Here is a 21,224-nt window from a genome sequence, read left to right on the forward strand (position 1 = left end):
CACATGAGTCACTGAAACAAATATATTGGGAGATTATTAGAAATCAACATTGAAGTTGCGAGGCTCTTATTTTCGGAGGCAAAAGAAGTCAAGATATAACTAAACTGAAGGAAGATAGAGCTACGACTACGGTTCACCCTTTCGAAGAAACGCCCCTTGGCCTTGTTACTCCAAGACTTGCTCTCGAGTGGCATAACACTAAGTTACGTCAACGGTAGCGTAGTGAATATCCTCTACCCCGGGAGTGTACTTCATACTCTGCAGGTCCGCAGCATATGAATTCACACAATTCCCTATCGAAGATAAGATTTTTCGAGATGCAATTGAATCCCATCCCTCCGATCCAGCGCGGAGATGAGACATGGACCGGTGTTACGTCGGCAATGCGAACGGCCGAGTCGGTTATCAGATCGATCCAACGCTCCTGATAGAACAAATTTCGTGCTAGCCTTAACAATTTTTCGAATTAAAATTGGGCAACCCACAGTGCGAGACCTTACTTCCCCTCCCATCCTCGTGCCTCTCTCGTCATTGGTTCGGGGAATGCAAGGACACTGCAAGCAAGCACTGCAATTGCAGACTAGCTTTGTTCTCTTCCCAATTACCCACGTTGCCATGTTCAATGCTCTCCGGGGGCTTTTGGAAGCGGAGCGAGCTGTGTTTAGCCCGGCCATTAGCTCGGTAATTCGAGTTTAGAGAGGCTCAACCAGGTACACTACTTGGAGTGCAGATACCTCAATAGTGCATAGAGAGAGACGGACGTATCGGTACTTGGGAGGACCCCAGGGAGCGTTCAACGGGAAATACAGTGTATCAGATCCTTTTTCTACACGGTATGAAAACTGGGACCCAGCGCCCAAGAGAACGAACAGAAGGGCAGCCTGTCTTCCATTGGCTCAATTCCTCGGGACTATGATGCAGCTTTCCCCACCCATGCCACCCTCGCCCTTTGAGAAACAAAAATCGTGGACGTCCTCAAGTCGCCATTACTAAAAGAGCTTCTTTTGCTCTTGCCACACTTTTTCCCCCCCTTCCAATTCACCATCACATATCTACAAAGCATCCTCACACTACCACATCCTCTCCTTTTCGACGTCTCTACCATACTCAATAACTACTATCAAATTCCGCCAATAATATCGGCCATCGAAAACCATCGATTTCGTGCATTTAAGCGCTCTTAATCGCGATATAAAAAACTGCCCCCGGTCACCGATCTCCTCGGAGACTGCCAGCCCTCGCTCACCAATCCCTCAGATCTGATAACTGTATGTTCCAAACACCATCTATGTGATCCATTTTCCTTACCATCAATCTGGTAAACCAAATCAGACTCGATTCTAATTATTTCGTCTCGATACCTCTCTTTAGCGCATTCAAAAATGTTGTCGCGCGGCCTTCGTCTCGCTCCCCGAGCGTTAATTGCGTCCTCGATCCGACCCTCCGTCTCGATTTCCCGACACCTCCCTCAGTCCGCCTCTACGCCGTCTGTCTCTCGGTCGTATCATGAGAAGGTTATCGATCACTACGAGCGACCGCGAAATACGGGCTCGCTGCCAAAGGGAGATGTCGATGTCGGCACGGGTCTCGTGGGAGCTCCTGCCTGCGGCGACGTCATGAAGCTCCAGATCCGTGTAGACCCTGACACCAAGGTCATCTCCGACGTTCGATTCAAGACCTTTGGTTGCGGTTCTGCCATTGCTTCGTCCAGCTATCTTACTGAGCTCGTCAAGGGCATGACTCTCGATGAAGCTGCCCGTGTAAAGAACACGGATATCGCCAAGGAACTCTGCTTGCCTCCCGTTAAGCGTAAGTCCTCGCAGTCCTGATATTCTCAACACATTATCTGGGGCACTTCTCTTCCTCGTCTTCGTCCGTCATGATCCATTTCTAACTGGCGTACACAGTTCACTGCTCTATGCTCGCCCAAGATGCCATTCAATCCGCGATATCGAACTACTACACGAAGAACCCAGAGGCCCGGCCTACCAATCTCGGCGGAACTGAAAAGAAGTTGCATGAGGCTGGCGGAGCTGCGGCCTCTGCTGCTTAAAAGAAAAATTGAAATCCCCCCCCCAAAACAGCCGGGATCGTCAATCCTCAATTCCCCTCGTCGACATCCCTGGCCGGGACATTAATGTCCCGCACATATTTTACTCTTTCTGAACTTGTTTTCGGTGCTTCCTCGTTGGCGCGGTGGCACAAAATGTAAATGAACCCATGAGATGGAAAGGAGGTGATCGAAATTCGGTTGAAGGCGTTATGGAGCTATCGTGCTTTTTTTTTTTTTTTTCTCTCTCTCTTTTCCCCGCACTTGAACATGTACGAGATTAGAATTGGTGGGTGCCTTTCAGCCTCCGTTTTTTTCAGCAGCAGCATGAGAAAATTGAATCACTCAACTGTGTAATTATTATTCCATGGAAATAGTAACTTCGCCGCTCGTACAAGTACTTAATTTGCAGTTTGCGGCTGGATCGGTGATATGTATCAATTGCCCTTTCTCCGATTCTCCGAGGATGCAGACGCAGTTCGAACGCGAAATACGGCATGTGGCTGGTCTCCCTCTCAAATACGGCGTCCCGTCCGAAACTTCCGGTATGGCAGTTGGACTTTGCGATTGCAAATAGCTTCCCTCTTCCCCTGAGTGCCTCTAACACTACATACAGTATCTCGCCAGCTCCCTGGCTTGCTGGAAATCTGGGGTGTGGGTGTAAATTCTGCATTCATGGGGTTGTCGAATTGAAAGCGGAGCTTACTGCACCGCTCTGTTCATATCATTCTGTGAACACGGTATTCAATATTCAGTTGGGGTTTCCTGGGCGCCGGGTTGCAGTCTTCAGAAGGCAACATGAGACGAAGCAGAAAGTTGATGGCCAAGCTGCTACACATTTTAGTATCAATTAGTGTTCATTTTTCTCCTGATTGTGTTGATATGTCATCGATTGATGCGTGCCGGTTCTCTTGCTTTTACCACTACCGAATTTTAGACGTTTACCTGAATACAGCTCAGTCTGCTGGTTGTGCCGAGGTAGCTGGTTGCGCCAGTTATTCCAGAACTGCGGCGGTCCAAGGTATGCGGATCCGAGACAGCGAACATTAGATTACCTTGGCAGGAGCCTCATTCGAAGGAATATAGCGAATTTTGTTAATCAAAGGTTTAGAATTTCCTTCAAACTCCGTAGAGGGCTTGGCAATGGGTCTCTTCTCATATCCCCGTGTTAGACTAATCGCAGTCTTACCAGTGTGGTGACTCAAGTTTCCCAGCACTTCTTCTTGAACATCATCCCACTCTACCGCATCGACCTATCCTCCGAGTAAACGACTTTTCAGTATCTGCCCCTTCCACTACTCTACAAGACAGCCTTTGCGAGCCGGCCATGGAAGCCAAACCCGACTGCAAATTCACACTCAGCCCGACCAAGTTCCTTCATCGTCCTGGCATCCAGACAGAGCAAATAGCTTGCTCGGTTACTGCCGTCCAGAACCACAGAGAGTAGTACACCATCGTCCTCCATCTCATCTTCCAAAGCACCAGATCGTGGACGTGGGCAATAGATGGCTTCGCCGGGGGTATGGCCCGCGGGACCTTGCCACATGAGGACTTCCCGCGTCTCGGTGTCGGTCTTTATGATGCAGTCGAATAGGGTACTGAGGCCCCGACTTGAGACGCTGTAGACGTAACGGTGGCGGCGAAGAGAAAACTCCGGGTTAAATGTCGGCAGCTCGCCGGCATGCGGAGCCGGAATCTCGAGGATGGGCTCGATCAACTCATCGTGAGAAGCCACACCTCCCTTACCGCCGGAAACGCCCTTCGTCGGGAATCGATATCGCACCAGTCGCGGGTGCGCATCAGTCTTCCGGCTGCCTTCTTTCCAGAATTCCTCGGTAGCATTGTTGCGGTTGAGCATGACGTCGTAATAGAAAGCTTTGAGGATGTCACCGCTCTTAAACTGAACAAACTCACAAATCACATCTCCATTCTCTTCAAACGAATTTGTCGAGTGAAAGAAGAACGCCCCCGCTGTTTTGAACTCGGCAACAAGGCCCTTTCCCCCCTTCCGGTCCACGACGAGCCACCGACAAGGCTGTGTCGCGTCAAAAACAGAGGCGTCCATTAGGTTACCTTCGAACGGGATGGTGGCGCCGCCATACTTATAGTGGACCGATGGAACGCACAGCATAACATAGCTGGGTGTGAGGAAGAAACTATGGATATACGCCGGTTTCACATGGCTGCTGGATATTGTGGCGAGAATCTTGACCTCCCCAGTCGCAGCGACAATCTGGAAAATCCGGTAAGTAGCGTTCCGTCCGAATTCCATATTGAAGTTGAAGAAATCCCCCGTATCAGGGTCACGTTTTCCGTGGGCGGCGGAAACAGGACCCTTGAGATCGGGGTGTAATTTCTTCTGGCTCACGACTCCGATAGGCTCAAGGGTGGCAGGGTCAATTTCAGAGAAGACGGCAGCATCGGTAGCAAGGAAGACGTTCTTTGCCGAGGCTCGATGGCCAAGATCAGCCAGGCCATTGGCGGCGACGGGCGGTACTGGTTTGGCCGATTCTAGTGATGACGATGATGCGGAGAGAGCTTTCTTGCCGACGAAATCGGGGCTTACAGTCACGCATATATTTGCCAGATTCGATGGCCGTCGGAACATGCTCATAAATTTTCCAAACATGCCGACACAAGGGTCGGCCTTTTGAGCGAAAGACATGCTCCTGTAAGTGCCATGACGCTTGATGTCCTCCATGACATGGTCGGATTGGCGGCGAGAGGAGTAAAAGACACGGACTTTGGGACCCGACGAGTCCGGATTGGGCGTACCGTCACCAATAGGCACAATCTCGAATCGATGTGTATGGGCAAGGCCGTCAAACCAGTGGGATATGTAAACAGTGCCTCGGGGCGTGTCTTCAACTTTGCAAATGCCCGGTCCTGTACGGTAGAGACTCCCAGCAGCCCAGATGGGGATATCTCCCTTGATATTCGGTTCAATGGGACCTCTGTGTTCCGTAAGACCATCGAACTATGGGTGCCATATGTCAATCATCAGCAAACAACTCTCACGCATTGCTAGCAAGGAAAGGAAGGACATGACACTTACGCCGGCATCGTTGGGCCAGTCCTTGAAAGCTTCTTGTTCTAGGTTCTGGATGATCTGCTTGCTGTTCGTTGCTTCATCACCGGACGTGAACCGCACCGGATTGGCGGCAGGTGTTGAGTCCATGGTTCTCTGGTCCAAGGCAGGGTAGGACCTCGAGAATAGAGCGGAAAGAGATGAGCCTTTTGTTATATACGGCGCTGTTAACCTCGCAGGGTGTCTTACACGCGAAGTGTGAGACCGATATGGCGTGGTGAAATGACGGTGATCCAGGCACTGGAAAGTGAGGTTAGAAGGCACGAGGAACGTGTAATGGGAGTAAGAAAATGAAATGTTTTGCTTTATGACGATGGGAAAAGTTTGGAGACCAAGGTTCCTGGTCATTGAAGGTCAGGTCCTAGATAGTGATTGAGGTCCTCATCTGAAAACCCAGGGCTTGAGCTGCGTTCGTTCCGACGAAGATGGTGAAGAGAGCACGGCTATTTATATTCATCGGGGAGGGTGGTAGCCGCGCATTGGGGAACAGACGCCAAGGATGGAGATATTATCAGTTGACTCACGAGCAAAGCTTGAAGTTGAATTTCGTGACATGTAAACGGCAGCCGACTTTTGACGTGATACTACGAGATTCTGGAAGGGCGGTTGTTTTCGCACCGCGAACGTCATTGTAGCGCCCTGTGGCCACGAACTACAATCCTTCTTTCCCTTTGAGGACACGCGGAAATCATCGCGCGAGTTGAAGTAGGGGCATCTAACCCCACAAATTGCCTGGAGGCTGGCACTCAGCTGAGGGTTGCTGGAACTCCCCCCGCGAAGTTGGCGGGTTCTTTCCGAGGTACAGGGCTGTTGGAACAGGTGCAATTCCTATTGAGTCAAGATCAATCTATGTAGTTGCCAAGGTATGTCTGACATGTTCGCATTCGCACCCGCATCTTGAGACTGCCATTCAGTACTACTAGCGGGCAGGATTCGTAATAGAACATCACTTGTGTGGATGACAAGATCACCATTTGAGTCTTGGTGGGTGAGAACGCCCACATGCGACCGAACCCCCTGTCTGGAAACTTCCTATTATGATCGTCTGCATTTGATCTCTCCTCTCTTGAGAGGATGGTGCGGAAACGCTCCGTCTTACTATCGGAAAAGATTAATTGGTGCAGAGTGACGAATACCGAAGAAGTAAGTCTATGGCCTGGTAAATACCATCGCTACACGGCGCAGTTGCCAAATTAATTTGATCTCGCACTGGCGTATCTGGGGTAATTGTCCCCTTCATAATTTCTTGCACGGTGAAGTTCAGAGTTCTTCATTTGATCCAATCTTCGTCGGAAGAATAGTAATCAACGCCGACCATAGCTCGGCTCCTGACGATGGTTAACGTCAGCCGTGGCTGGTGAAAGAATCAGCACCGCTCCGCGAGTCCGAGTCCGAGTCCGAGTGCGAACCCGATCAATATGTATGGAAATTCTCAAATCCCGAAGCTTATTAATTTTTGTGTACTCTTATTTTGGAGATCTCAAAACCTTGACGGCGGTCTGGATATCTGGAAACACTTTGACAGCTTTTCGGCTTCATATTAATACTACGTCAATTGATCAATTGATCAATTGATCGAATTGATCAGTTCCAAGTCCCATTACCGAGTCAGATCGAACAACGGGGTAGGATATATGATGGTTGTAATGGAAAATATAAGCAATCCCTCCAACACCTCGGAATTCTAGTATTTGGTTACACGTAATGGATGGTATCAACAAGGCTTTTGCCACTCCCCTCATGTTTCCCCGTCATTGATCTAAGATTACTTGATTTTAGACAATCATAGTTCGTCCTTGCCACCCGTCTTCTCCTCCTTGGCCTTGTTCTTCTCGGGCAGTTCCTTGGACTCCTCAGTCTTATCAGCCTTGGGTTCTTCCTTTGCCTCCTCCGCCGTTTCCTCAACGACACCCTCCTTCTTCGCTAGCACGTTGGCATCAATCTTAATGCTAATCACCCTCTCCGAGTTAGGGTTGGTCTTGCTGGGCCACGCGACGACAGCGCCATCCGCATGCGTGGGTTGGTACTTGCTGAGATCAGAGAATTGCTCTGCACGACGAGAGAACACACATTAGAAATTTCGTTTCACCAAGCATCCATGCACCACAAATAGCCCGAGAGCAGTATGGATAAGGTAAATGGAAACATAACGATGGCCAAGGGCACCGACGCGCGTAGTCCTCTCATGACCGGGGTAGGGGGTTCAGTCTCGGAAGAATGGCTTACCTTCGCAGTTGCTTCCTTCCGCAACCCAGAGAGGAAGAATCTCATAGATGGCGCCAGGAGCAAAGATGGCGACTTTTTCGCCATCCCCACTCCTGTCAACACTCTCCTTAACCTCCACAGTGCTGTCAATCGTATCGTCATCATCCTTGGGCTTCTGGAACACGGCAAAGAGGCCCTTTCCAGGTCCCTCTGTCCTCTCCTGCTCCTCGATCCATTCCCTGACCTTCAGAGGCATATCCGAATACTCCATCTTTAACAAGTTCCTGTCGTGGAGGTGGCGATCCCACCCGCCCCATCCACCAGGGTACTCGCGGCCGGTGAAGAATTCCTTCAGGCCAGTAGCCCAGGGACCCAGACCCAATGGAGGCTTGTCCATGAGCGTGTGAAGGGTGTATTCTTGAGCGTCAAACTTCTGAGACGCCTCGCAGGCGGCGTTGTAGTTGGCCATCGCCTCAGGCTCGAAAGGGTACTTCCACTTGAAGGTTTCGACTTTGGTCGGTTTCGGTGATGGCTTCGCCCCGAAGGCGTGGGCCGTAGAGGCCAAGAAGGCCAACATGGCGGCGGCTGCGTCGGCCCTCATCGTGAAGTGTAATCTGCTACTTTCTCGACTCCAGTTGAAGCTATTAAAATATGGGTGAGAAAGCGGTTTTTCAACCGGTGCCTAGCTTGCAATCCTGTCCGAGTGTGACAGAAAAAGAAGATCCAAATCTGCACGGAAAGATCAAACGAATGAAATATGATCAATGTATTCGATTGCCCCAATTTCAACGCGTTTTCAGGCTCACCAATCTAAGAAACGAGAGCAAGAAGATTAGAGAGGAAACACTTTATAAAACAAGGCAGGAAGAGAAGCTTAAGCTCTCGCTTCTTTATACCCTGGACCTCATGAGAAGAGGCCAAATAGCATATTTCACCAGTCCAGGTGCAAATGCATTGCTGTCCTTAATAACGGATCTATCATACTCCGGAATTCCCATCTCGGAAGGCCTCCCGTAGCTCTTCCCCAGGAAAATGGAGCCAAGATGAAGGCATGATGGGTGGATAAATGCATCTGACGGGCCGTTGATATTAAATCCAGCAATGGGAGGAAATTGGAGCTGCCCATGTTCCAATTCATTCCTTATTGGGACAATTGGCCCACATCGCTCAAGGGATTGCTGCGACGTCAAGAATACAATATATTGTACTGAGCCTGGTGTGATTAGGATTAGTCAACTATGGAATCCGCACGTGACTAGCAAAGTGCGGTCCACATTATGACCTAGGGAACGAGCTTCATTAAGATCGCGAACGAGCACATTCACGGTTTAGATTGGAGAGCTCACCGCCTCCCTGAGCGCGTGGCCAGGAAGTGCGCGGGGGGTACGGCGGCTGCATGCGGCCTCGAACCTGGAACTCTTGCTCCTGCATACTGCATTGTCAAAAGGGCTCTAGCACGCTCCTATCCCCATCCGTCACGTCTCTTGCTCTCTCGTAGCTCCCAAGCCTCATTTTGCTGGAAGCTCCTCTCCTGTATTCCTCAATTCCTCAAATCAAAGGAAAATGTTGGCCCCGAATAGATATAGAAACATCAACCTATGGTTTTCGTATAAACAGGCCACGAAAGGGAAGGAAGAGGCTATGGGCGATCTTCCTGAGAGAAGTGTTCTCTCCTTCCTAGTCATGTCCGCGATTTCCCTTTTCCCAGACTTGGCGAGTTGCTCTTTCGATGCTCGTTATCCGTAAGCCCGACCTTCTAGAAGCGAGATATGGGCATCGAGGATTACATTTTTATTTAGTTAGTTCACCGACATGCGTGAAACCGTTACGAAAAGTATCGTTTCACCCCAGTGATCGACCTGATTGTGTTTCATCGCTCACCTGCGCTCGGTGTTCCTCTCTTCGCTCTGGCTCCGTCCGCTCAAGCCTATTTTGACAAGTCAGTGTCACACCCTAAAAGTAGCCTCCCTTTTGAGGAGTTAACGCAGCTTTAGACGCTTGGGAGTCTGCAGAATCGAAATGCAGATGCACACTCTGGGCGTAAGCCTCCACGGACATCACGGATATTCCCATGACCGGGAGCCTTCCCCTTTCTTTTTCTGGGGTCGGTAGGGCTTTTCCTTACATCTTGTCTCGCCTCAACGCAAGGGCTGACGGCATCTTTACCGACTTGGCTTGGATGGTTGCTGATTCCACACATGAAGAGGTATATCCTAGTTACAGAAGAGCGAAGGCCAGCTCACAGGCTGAGAAAAGCATTATATTTCCATGTGCCTACTTGATTCCTATGCTCAATGGTAGCATTGGTAGGGTAAGAGGAGTCTCAACTTCAGGTGACATCTGGAATTATAAATGGGTTTATCAATTCCTCATGGGAGGCGGCTCACACACCCAGAATTATCCGATTACTCTATCATGAAAAGACTTCGAGTGCATGCACCTCAGATTCACCGACGGCAGCAAAGCAAAACAAACAAATAGAGAAGCGGAGGGGTGGCGCTATGTCGTCAACTGCCGTGAGCATTCCCCGGTGCTCTCTCAGGCCAGTGCATGTCCCGCGACGTTCACCATCCACACCAGACGCTTGTAAGACTAGCCCTTGCCAATTGATCGACTCTTCGCCCGAGAATCTTCGCCCGAGAAATGAAGCCAAGCGTGCTGGGCTTTGGCTTCTGCCTCTCACCCGTTTATGGAGTGCAGTTCGCTTCCAAAGATCCGAGGCCATGATCTTCTCCAGTCACCTAAGCCAATCGTGCTTGCATTTCTCACCAAGTGGCGAAGCATTCCTTGATATGCCTTCGGAGTATCAAAAGAATCATGGGAGAAACAATCCAAGCAGGGACACCCTGACTCAAAATTAGAGAGGTCGTACGTGCCCAGCCCTCTCGTCTCAACTGCTTCAAGGTAGTGTTAGAACACACTATCTAGTGTAGTTCCCCCCGACGAAAATATTGGCATCGTGAATCTACGAGGACCTCGTTTGAACGAACCTTTGCGTCTGCTTCATCGTAGCATAACTTAAAATTCAATTCACTTGATATTGCATTTGCAAAGTATTCCAAAACGTCGGTGGGATATTGCAGCGAATTGCCGAGCCCGCCTACAACCTAGAACCGGACACCTGGTTTTCGTTGTCCACCGCCCCCCTTCGCTTCAGCCCCAGAGACGGCCGGTTCTATACCGATCCGCTCCGAGAATGGAAATGGAAGACTTAGCGAGGCCCCTTTTCGCCGAGGATGCGGTGGGAATGCAGGGAAACGCATCAATCCTTGAGGACTCCGGTAGTGCAGAGAAAACTTCCAGGTTCTCCACTACTATGGCAAGCACATCCTAATCCGTTTCTCCAGAATCAGAAACGAAATATACGAACGAGATGGCATCTTCATATCGGCGGATTCCGCCAACCCCATCCCAAGCAGGGTAGGGCTGGAAAGAATATTTAGAGAACGTCCGACGAACACTATCCGAACAACCCATGCCCTTGCCCACAACCTTCCTGGGGAGTGTCGCAGAAGTGCGTTGGGCATGTCGCGATAACATCAGAAAGGTGTTCAAGCCTCCAAGCTAAGCATTGAGTATCCAGGAGTGCCCCCTTAAAGCAATTGATTGTGTCCCTCAATTACTCGAAAATTCCATTTGTAAAGACGCGGGTTTCCGTCAAAGCTGTTCAATGTGCCACAGAACCCGGCATTTCTGGAAAGATGGCACAAACTTGCTGCTTGATCGCCATTCCGGCAAAACTGCTTCCTCATGCAAGCTGAACCCCTGGGCGAGTCTGTGCGAAACTTTTTCTGCATCCCCGCGCTGTGATGTCGACCGGTGTCATCCGAAAACATTTCCAAGATGCCGTGCCAAAAGGCCAAACCTTAATTTTATCGGCGGATACGACTTCAGGATAGGTCCAAAGACAGAGTTATAAGAAATAGAAAAACAAGAAGAAAGAAAAAAAAAATCAATAGTAAAGGATGTTGAGAGGGATCAGCGGAAGTAAGTCGGCTTAGACAACATCATGATCAGAGAGGATGAATCCTCGTATCCTGATCATACCTTGCACCCCGGATCTCACTGCGACCGACACATTGTCGCGACTGCACTTGGTGCAGTCCACGCTCTTGGTCGTGCCGGATCGTCGTCAATCGTTTCTCGCGTTTTGGCCACTGGACCCCCCTTTTGGCCCCCCTCCCCACCTTTCATTTGAGCATTCTCCACGGGTAGAATGCGGAGAGAGGGCATCCACCGAGAACATTGAAGGCATGGAGGCCGGGAGGGGATTGTGTGCGATCTTCCTGGGGTAAGAACATACAAGGTCTTCGCACGGGAGGTTCCTCGAGTGTTGCTCTTCCGACTCTTCCTCTCAAGCCTTCGTGAACGGCTCTTATTATAGCTCGACCTCCCTGTTAACCCGTCGATCTGATGAGCCTTTCTTTCTCCACCCATTCTCTCGTTTGGTTTAGGTCTGTCCTTATTCCTTTCTCTTAAATGCCTTTTCTCTTTGTCTATCGCTTCAGTCTAGACGCGACGACCTAAGGCGGTTCTCTATAGCTTCATGCTTCCTGGCGCTTCGGATACGCCTCTGGTTGGTGACCGTGCTCACCAATTCACCTACACTCTCTACGGTTCTCACTACATTCTCTCGTTTTTGCCGCAGGTGGCTCGGGAGAAAGGACAGGGACTGCCAGGCAGTTCAATCTCATAGAACCTCCAGACTCCTGAACCTTCTCCACCTAAGCGAGTCCTCTGACCACCATCGACTTATGCAACGAAACTGAAGCCTGTCTCTCCATCATGGCGGTTCCGGCCCCTATCCGAGGCCGCCAGATAGCCTTCTTCCCAACACCCATCCTCCCCGCGAATCCAATACTAACACCGACGTCGACCACGACATCCACGATACCTACGATGCCTACGGCCTTTCAATCGGCAGTCGTAACCTCTTCCGCTTCGGCTACCGGTGCAGCGACAACAACCTTCATCCCCATCATAGTTAATGCGGCGACGTCTTCGATAGATGCTGTGGTAGAGAGCGAGGTCCCAGCTGCGACGGTTCCGAGCAGCGTCCCTCCGGGAGTGGATCTTGGGCCACTGTTGAACTTTACGACGTGGCTAATGACGGGACTCGCGTTTGCCATTCTCATGCTTAGAATATACTGCAAAGCCTCGAGGAAGAGGCGGCTCTGGTGGGATGATTATGTCCTTTCACTGGCTTGGGTAAGTCAAGGCGAGATACTCTTCTTTGCGCAATTCACATAAACATTATGCTTTACCCTTCTCACGACTTCCGTTTTTTAAGCTCTTTGCTAATAGCATAAATGTTCAGATATGTCTCGCAGTAGCCGGGACGATGACTACGGTGTCCGTGAACTTCGGATACGGGCGTCACCTCGATGCAATCGCGAAGGAGGACTTGGACAGAATGCCCACCATTGCCAACGCAGCTGGCTTCACCTCCGTGCTCGCGGCAATGTGGAGCAAGACATCTTTCGCGCTGACCCTGGCGCGCATCTCGGAAGGGTGGATCTTCCGCTTGACTTGGATAATCATCGTTTCGATAAATCTCATTATGGGGTCCAGCGCAATAATGGTGTGGATCGATATGGACAATGACACGAAGATCAACTACTTTATCTTTACAACCGGTGAGTACGCCAAGAACAGGCTGTCGTGGCTTGACTTGCCGCGAAAATTCGCACATCTTGATGAGGACGTCTCTAACGGAGTTGATATATAGCTTATTCGGGCGCAATGGATGTTCTTCTGTCAATGCTCCCGTGGAAGATCATTTGGCATCTCCGGATGACCAAGAAGGAGAAGATAGGAGTGCTTGTTGCTATGAGTATGGGCGTATTGTAAGTTTCCCTTCAGGCAGTTAACACCGTTCCCTCTTCAAGTTGCTTTTTCGGTTCGGTCGACGCTAATTTTCCCCTTTTCTTCATCAGTGCTGGAGCCACCTCGTTCATAAAAGTTAGCAGAGTGCCGACTATCAATTCTCCTGATCCAAGTACGTTGTGTATATTCGAGCCATGTTCCAGAGACCAAGAGTTGACGCGAAGCTAATCTGACCTGTCTCGCGGTTATAGTCGACAGTGTCCAACTCGTCATCTTTGGCATCGCCGAGAGCGCCACAACCATTATCGCGGCATCAATACCCGTCCTCCGAGCCCTCATCCATGAGGGCAAGTCTCAGCGCCCCAAACATCAAGCGCCTATCGAGCTGGACTCAATTAGCTCGAAAGTGCCCCTGAGGAGAGCTGGTAGCGTGGCGACGGACTACTCGATCCAGGACGATGTTACCCACTACAATGTTCCGGTCCGAATCGACTCGCGATGAGCGCTGAAGCACGGATTCACTCACTGTGTACGACTATACTCCCGAAATTGGGCGTTGTTTTTATTATGACGATTATTACTGTCGTTTTTTATTTTCTTTTTGAAGAAGCCGGATATCATGACCAAGTCCGGAGATCCAATGGAGTTGGTTTGAAACAGCCACACAACAAACCCATTTGCCAACAGAGCGAAACTTACGCGAAAGAAAAACCAAGAAAAGCCGAAAAAAAAAAAGAACGACCGATTGTGCGAGATATACTGCTTGAGTTTTGGAGTTAATGTGTGTTAGTCTTATCCCGGTCCTGTACGATCATGTTTGGAAGCGTTCGGGTCTCTTTTTGACCTTGATGATATGGAGTGGTTAGGAACATTGAAGCATTAGTTTTTTTTTTCCTTTGCTTTTTGGATTGGGAATGAAGAGGAGTCATCGCTTTGGTCTGGGTTTTCATGGCATCCGGGATTGATTTCAACCCTTGTCGGAGGAGGATGAGGTGTGTGGCGAAGAAAAGGCCGTCGTTCCTGGTTCCTGGTGTTGGGTGCTGGAAGTTATTCACGGCAGTGTGTTGTGAGTTGCCTCTCGCGATGCCACGAACTACTGATTTGATCGATCAACATGGGCCTATCTTGCGGGTTTGACTTGATTAAGTTTTATGCTTTCTTTGTCCGATAACGATGGCGAGAGCCTGCCGAATTGACTGATATTCCAACCCCAATTGGTCCTGCAACTGGTCCCGGTGACAAGATGCCACGGCGCGTGGGATGGGATTCAGATACGATGATGAATCGTTTCAGCGTGAATGAACTCAACATGAAGAATTTCTGGCATCTCCTTTGGCCCCCATCCAGCCCCGACTGGCCTTGGAGGTTTGGTGAGTCGTACAGGGATGGGATTGGACAAGTAACATTACGCCCACAGGTTAGATCCGGAGCAAGACATCGCATTTTTGCCGATGCCCGGATTTAACATAGTTTGGGATGTCTGAGACTGAGAGGGAGCCCAGGGTCAAAGGTGCCTTGGCCACGAAATGACCAAATGACGCCTCGTGGCTGGCCAGTACGAGACATGACCTAAGTACCTTCGTAGTGTAGCGTACACTACATTGACGTCTGGTCCACTCCTTCATTGATTGATGAGCCAGTCATTTTGCGGTAGCCTTGAGTGTTTGAGTGTATTGTGACGAAATAGTGTATGAAGTACTTCGTAGTGTACTTCTATGGGGAGAAGCTGCAGATGCAAGCCCTCAACGGCCTTTGATCTCAGATCGATTCCCGGGGGGTGGATACCTACGCGTTCTTGATGAGAAGTGGACGTAAACCCCTTCCTCGAGATAAAATGATGGAAATGAGTTTTATTCAACGCGGTCAATGACGCGAACCTCATCAAAGGCCTCAAGTAGACCTGGAATGGCTGAATTGCTGCCCGTTGAAAAATACGGTTGAAACGTTGTGTGTGCCTTTCCGACGGACTGCATCATCTCGATCAATGGGAATGTTTGACGGGTATGTTGCAGTGTGGCACTCAAAGACGTGCGTCGCCATGGGGTACGTATACTTCGTTCTCCATATTTGATGCCATCGTTTTCGGGCCAACAGGGACGGGCCCTTGTCAGGGTCCACCCACCTGGATAGCAATGCAACAGTAATATAATACGACCAGGGACATACTGGTAAGCTACCACGATAAAGGGCGGCACCGCTCCGCTTTCCGATCTCCATCCCGATCGCGATAAGCGATTGGTCACATCGAATGGAAGGCGCCAAGATTCGCTCGGGACCGCCGACTTTGACGGAGCAAGAAAGAAAAAAAAAAAAAAAAAAAAAAAAAAAAAAAAATGAACAGGGAAAAAAGTTCCGTTTCGGGCCGCCCGGGTATGACATCGGAGTCCATCTTCTATCGCGCTATGAATATGAAAATGAAAATGAGGAGGGACGTGGACGTGGATATTTTGCCCATTGATCAAAATAGTATCGTTGGGAGCGAGTTACCGAAGAGGCACCTGCAGTTTTAGGATGTACACGAACCAGGGTTCTCGAACTTTGTGTTCTGGGGCTAGCTAGTTTACTTCGTGCTTTAGTCGAGAGCCACAGTTCGGCGGGGGTCAAAATAATTTGCGAAAGGCTTTCGCTTTTCAAGATCCGACTTTGAAAGTCAGCATTGAACTTTGTTTGCTGTGGTAGTTTACTTCATCCTTGGTCCGTTCTTTCCCATCCCCCGCAGGCCCGGTTGCGGTACATTCCTGTACTCGCTGGTACCGACATGCCGGTGACGATTTGGCCTGGGCCAGGCTTCTCCACCCTCCTCCGTCCAAGTGCCACCGCTCCCAAAGGAAATTGATAACTGACAACATCCAGACCCAGGCTGCTGGTGGTAACTTGAAATGTCCGATGGTAAAACGATGGCGTCTCCGTGGCGGCGGAGATTATCTGGAAAGCGAACAAATGCTCCATCTTGGGATTTGACCGAAGGAAATGGTGATGGTGTTTGTCTCAGTTGGGCATCCAACTGGTGGTAATAAACCCCTTGTACCGAGGAGGAGGCGTTGGGATTGATACTTCGTACTGATCCAAGAGAGCAATGCCCGGCCGGGATAGTCGTCTGTTTGCACAAGAAGAGTAGCACCATGCCCCGTTGACCGTACCCAGGTTGGTGGGACGTCCGAAGAGGGACAGCAACGTGTTGTCGATGTGTGGACTGGCTTCAATGTTTGTGTGTTTTCCGACCATTTAGGACGTCGGTGGTGTTGATGGACACGGATGCTCATGCTCGATCTAGTCCTGACTTGGACAATTGCAGGGGGAAGGAACGGGCTAGGCTCGTTTTTCTTCGCCCTCCTTGCACTCAGCACGCCACCTGCCTTTCGCCATCTGTGTGTGATCAAGGTGGCTAATAACGGTTTTCCGATGACCGCCCCATCGTCAAGAGTGGACGAAGGAGTTCACCGTCACTGTCCGCCCCCGCAGCCCGAGTTATCTCGAGTTAAGATCACTTCGTATCTATGACTGCAGCAGGGTCGCCAGGTAAACTAATCTACTTGTAGAAAAGTATTCTCAAGAACTACCTTTGTAGAGTTCATAAAAAGACCGACTCCGTATATAAACTACTTATTCTTCAGCGCGGGTTTAAACTCCAGGGTTCCCACCTGCCCTGTTGATTTCAAGTCTCAAGGGTTGGTGCTTCCTCCGAGAAAGTGTACGAACCGTGTGCCATGAAATCAGATCTTACTTCGTACTTGTACGAGGCGGTACTCGAAAGTACGACTGGCCTCTCCCTTGGTTGAGGGGTCGACTCTCCCTGCTACTGGTCCACTATTTCGCGCTAGCACAACGGCTGGGGAGGCCCTTGGATGCACCTTCGTGTCCTGGTCCCTGGTCTAAGCTTCGCCTGGACTCGCTCGCCCCTGCCACACGAGGTGACCCATCCGGTCCCATGCACAACCACGATCAACAATTGTGGGTAATCCCGCCTAATCTGCCTTTGGAGTTTACGAAGGTTTAGCACTGACAACCAGCGAGCGTATTTCCTAATTGGTCAAGGCACTCGTGGCCGACCAGTGGCCCCTTTGCACTTCAGATTAGTAGCAGTGTACTTGGTACGGTGGAGTTGTATTGTTCAATTAAGGACCAGGACCCCCGACGGCACTGGCAAAATTCCATTTCGGTCTTTAATTCACTTGATCTCAGCCTCTCCTCCAGCTGCTCATCCCATCTCCGATTTTTACAAACCCCCTCCTCTCGCCCTCTCTCTTCTCAAGCACGAGTAGAACGCGGCAAATCATGAGGCTTCATTGCAAGTGCTGACTTTTGTTCTCTCTTGCCTCCGCTTCCGGTCTTCTATCTTCGATTTTCACGCCAGATGGTTTGAAAAATGAATTGGTCGCCGCTGCTGCTGGCGAGAGTGGTTCGTCATCCCTCCGACCCCCAACCCCCTCTCTGCCTCTCATTCATCTGAGCTGGTCTCCCTCGATACTCGCAACCCCATGCTTGCTGCATACCCTCTCTTCCCGTCCGCTCCATACTTGTATTCGACGTGCTTCATGAAACTATTGCGACGTGCTCTTCACTTTCCACTCTGAGACTACTCGAGGCGAACCTTGGTCTCACTCAACTTAATGAGATGCCAACGAGACAGGTGAAACTAACATCTCGCGTAGAACCTGAATATCAGCGAGGAGAATGATGGCAGAATCGGGTCTGCGCAAGACAACGCCACAGGCACCGGAACGCTGAGCAAAGTCAAACTCGAGCCAACAAATTCAGCCTCTCTCGCCTCTCTCTTCAGTACACTCGTTCCAGTTCTTATCTACGCTGGTGTCTGTGTCCTCATTTTTTGGTGTTTGCGCCACCGCCTCCCTCGTGTTTATTCCCCCCGGACCATCCTTACGAGTCTTCTTCCGCAGTATGTAGCCGTGCCCCGCCCGCCTTGGTTCCATTTTCAGATCCCGACCCTATCACCCCCAGGAGCCTGCCTCCTCTGTGCTCCTCCGTTGCTGACGTGTGCGCGCTCGTACCTCTGCCGTTCTGTTACAGAGAACGTAGTAGCCCTCTCCCGAAAACATGGTTTTCTTGGGTTAAACCTTTCTTCCAGATCGAAGACACCATCGTCCTACATCATACTACCCTCGACGCCTATCTATTTTTGCGTTATTTGAAGATCCTATCTCTCATCTGTCTTGTTGGCTGCTTCATAATATGGCCGGTGCTCTTACCCCTCCACGCCCATGGCGGCGGAGACAGCACGCAGCTCGACCGTTTGACCATTGGTAACGTCACTAAGCCTTACATGTATTTTGCTCATGTCATGGTTGCGTGTTGCTTCTTCGGTATGTTGTTTGGGGATATTTGATGTTCCCTCTGCCTTCTTTCGGCATCGATGTGCTCTTGCAGGAGGAGCTCCTAACCCCGACCCCGCGCTGGACGACGTCTTTGCGTACTAATAACCACTCCAGGCTTCATCATCTTCACGATATATCGCGAATGCATTTTCTACATCAATCTTCGCCACGCTTATCTACTATCCCCTTACCAATCAAAACGCCTATCCTCAAGAACCGTCCTATTTCTCTGCGTTCCTGAGAGATACCTCGACGAAGCCCGATTACGAAAAGTCTTTGGTGATGGCGTAAAGAATGTCTGGATTCCGAGGAATACAGACGACTTTGAGAAGCTTGTCAAGGAACGAGATCAGACTGCTAGACGTTTGGAAAGGGCCGAGATTCGCCTAATCAAAATGGCAGATGCGCGGCGAAGGAAGCAGGCCCAAGCTAATAACGCAGATTCCCCTGCTCCACCTCCTACGCCACGAACCGCCGAGCCAAGTGCTTCTCATCTCGAGCAAGACGACGTCGAAAAGGCTGTTCCAAGGCTTCCAGATGTGAACGGATCGGTTGCGGCACAATGGGTCCGAACGCCCGAGCGACCACACCATCGTCCCCTCGCCAACTTCTTCCGTCGAGTCGATACGATCAAGTGGACCCGTAATCGCCTCAAAGTTCTGACGCCAGCCATCCGAAAGATGAAGCGCGGGCTCCTAGCTGGCGCTGGAAAGCCTCTGCCTGCCGCATTTATTGAATTTACGACACAAGCCGAAGCAGAACGTGCCTACCAAACGCAAACCCACCACAGCCCTATGTACATGTCGCCGCGTTTCATCGGCATCCGACCGGACGAGATTATCTGGAATGTACTCAATATGGGGTGGGCGCAGCGCATTGTTCGCCGCTTTGCCGTCCTTGCTGGCATCACAGCCGCCATTATCTTCTGGTCATTTCCTGCGGCCTTTGTTGGTGTCATGTCTAACATCTACTTTCTCGCCGATACCTTCCCTTTCCTTAGCTGGATTACGAAGCTTCCCGCCGCCATAACGGGAGTTCTCCAAGGCTTCGCACCAGCTCTTGCACTCTCATTGTTGATGGCCGCAGTGCCATGGATGCTCCGAGGTTCGTCTCGCTTTTCGGTCCTGGGGACGCTCGTTCTCCTTGTCATCAGAACATACGCGAGGTGTTCTGTAACTAACCCTTTTTATAACTTCCAGGTTGCGCAAGAGTCGCTGGTATTCCGTCTCTGTCCATGATTGAACTTTTCGTCCAAAATGCGTACTTCGCATTCCAAGTCGTCCAAGTCTTCCTCGTCACCACCATTACTTCGGCAGCGTCTGGTGCCGTCACCGATATTATCAAGGATCCCCTTTCTGTTAAGGACCTCCTTTCGAAAAACCTTCCCAAGTCATCCAACTTTTACATATCCTATATCCTCATGCAGTGTCTTGCCGCCGGTGCTGGCAGCATGGTTCATGTCATCGAAATTGTAAGGCACCATATCATGTCAAAGCGACTCGACAGTCCACGAATGATGTTCAATGTGTGGCACCGAGTGAGAAGAATCCATTGGGGAGGGATCTTTCCCGTATTTACGAACATGGGAGTAATCGGTAAGCATTTCCCAATGCCTCAGCCAACGCCGGTGGTCTGCTTTACTTCGCCGCGCCATCACACCTCCCGCGGCGTAAATACTAATCGTTCCCAAAGCCATTAGTTATGCGTGCATCGCGCCATTGGTCCTTGCATTCGCGACCGTCGGTCTCTACGTCATCTATCTCGTGTACCGATACAACCTTCTTTACATTTATAACACGGAGATTGACACACGGGGCTTAGTCTATCCCCGCGCCTTGTTGCAGCTTCTTGTTGGACTCTACCTGGCAGAAGTATGCATGATAGGCTTATTCGCTCTCCGATCCGCTTTTGCGCCTATGCTTATCATGATAATATTCCTCGTATTATCGGTCCTTATTCACCTCTCCATTGACGACGCGATCAGTCCCCTCCTCTATAATTTGCCGCGAACCCTTCCGATCGAGAGTGAGGAGCTCGCCGGTGGGTGCATGCCCTTCGAGATCGGACAGAACGATGTCATCACCGGCCAACCTCCATCCCAATCGTCTCCCGCATCGAGCTCGACTCTGCGTCCGCATGATTCATTTGACGTGGTTGAAGATGACGATGGAAAGGAAGACATTGAGGAGAACATCACACCAAGAACCAGGGGCGGGGGCATACAGGTCGAAGGCGCGGAAGGGTTCATGTCCTCGATTCTCGACAATACGAAAGAAAAGGCCACTAAGCGCCTTCGGACCCATGCCGAAGCTTTGGGTCTTACAGGCGTGCTGGCATATTTTCAGTACTGGATCAAACCGGACCGGAACATACAGCCGAATTTTGTCCTCCGGTGGCTTCACCCAGGGATCTTTGAGGATTTTTCCACCCTCCAAAAGATGCTTCCGCCCGATATGCCCGATCCCACTGAGTCATATCCCCGGAATTATGCGCACGACGCATACTGGCCTCCCGTCATGACAACCCCATTAGAATCTCTCTGGATACCGAGGGACGAAGGTGGCGTGAGTCGGCAGGAAGTCAAGCACAGTGGGGAGGTAATTGAGATCACGGACGAAGGAGCGTGGCTCGACGAAAATGGACGTGTGAAGCTGGACTTTGAAAAGGCACCCTACTGGAAGCCTAGAATATTGTACTAACTGACGGTTCTATGGGAATTTTT

The 21,224-nt window shown here is 50.4% G+C and overlaps 5 protein-coding genes across 5 annotated transcripts; 3 read left to right on the forward strand and 2 right to left on the reverse strand.

Moving 5' to 3' along the window:
* Window positions 1-1,382: 1,382 nt before the first annotated feature.
* On the forward strand, window positions 1,383-2,053 carry SAPIO_CDS8503 (Uncharacterized protein; the record flags this gene model as incomplete). Its single annotated transcript, XM_016790125.1, has 2 exons — window positions 1,383-1,809; window positions 1,908-2,053. 2 exons carry the CDS (start codon window positions 1,383-1,385, stop codon window positions 2,051-2,053), a joined length of 573 nt encoding a protein of 190 aa, XP_016640388.1.
* A 1,297-nt stretch (window positions 2,054-3,350) lies between these two features.
* SAPIO_CDS8504 (Beta,beta-carotene 9') lies at window positions 3,351-5,228 on the reverse strand (the record flags this gene model as incomplete). The annotated part of the gene is made up of 2 exons (XM_016790126.1): window positions 3,351-5,027; window positions 5,106-5,228. 2 exons carry the CDS (start codon window positions 5,226-5,228, stop codon window positions 3,351-3,353), a joined length of 1,800 nt encoding a protein of 599 aa, XP_016640389.1.
* Window positions 5,229-6,921: 1,693 nt separating this feature from the next.
* SAPIO_CDS8505 (uncharacterized protein) lies at window positions 6,922-7,944 on the reverse strand (the record flags this gene model as incomplete). The annotated part of the gene is made up of 2 exons (XM_016790127.1): window positions 6,922-7,187; window positions 7,365-7,944. The coding sequence occupies 2 exons, from the start codon at window positions 7,942-7,944 to the stop codon at window positions 6,922-6,924; spliced, it is 846 nt and encodes a 281-aa protein (XP_016640390.1).
* Window positions 7,945-12,242: 4,298 nt separating this feature from the next.
* SAPIO_CDS8506 (uncharacterized protein) lies at window positions 12,243-13,671 on the forward strand (the record flags this gene model as incomplete). The annotated part of the gene is made up of 5 exons (XM_016790128.1): window positions 12,243-12,551; window positions 12,661-12,979; window positions 13,072-13,189; window positions 13,280-13,341; window positions 13,421-13,671. 5 exons carry the CDS (start codon window positions 12,243-12,245, stop codon window positions 13,669-13,671), a joined length of 1,059 nt encoding a protein of 352 aa, XP_016640391.1.
* Window positions 13,672-18,897: 5,226 nt separating this feature from the next.
* Window positions 18,898-21,201, forward strand: SAPIO_CDS8507 (Uncharacterized protein; the record flags this gene model as incomplete). Its single annotated transcript, XM_016790129.1, has 3 exons — window positions 18,898-19,606; window positions 19,702-19,990; window positions 20,202-21,201. The coding sequence occupies 3 exons, from the start codon at window positions 18,898-18,900 to the stop codon at window positions 21,199-21,201; spliced, it is 1,998 nt and encodes a 665-aa protein (XP_016640392.1).
* Between the last annotated feature and the right edge of the window lie 23 nt (window positions 21,202-21,224).

The sequence above is a fragment of the Scedosporium apiospermum genome, assembly GCF_000732125.1.
Source record: "Scedosporium apiospermum strain IHEM 14462 chromosome Unknown SEQ_SAPIO_0121, whole genome shotgun sequence".
NCBI classification, from domain to species: domain Eukaryota; kingdom Fungi; phylum Ascomycota; class Sordariomycetes; order Microascales; family Microascaceae; genus Scedosporium; species Scedosporium apiospermum.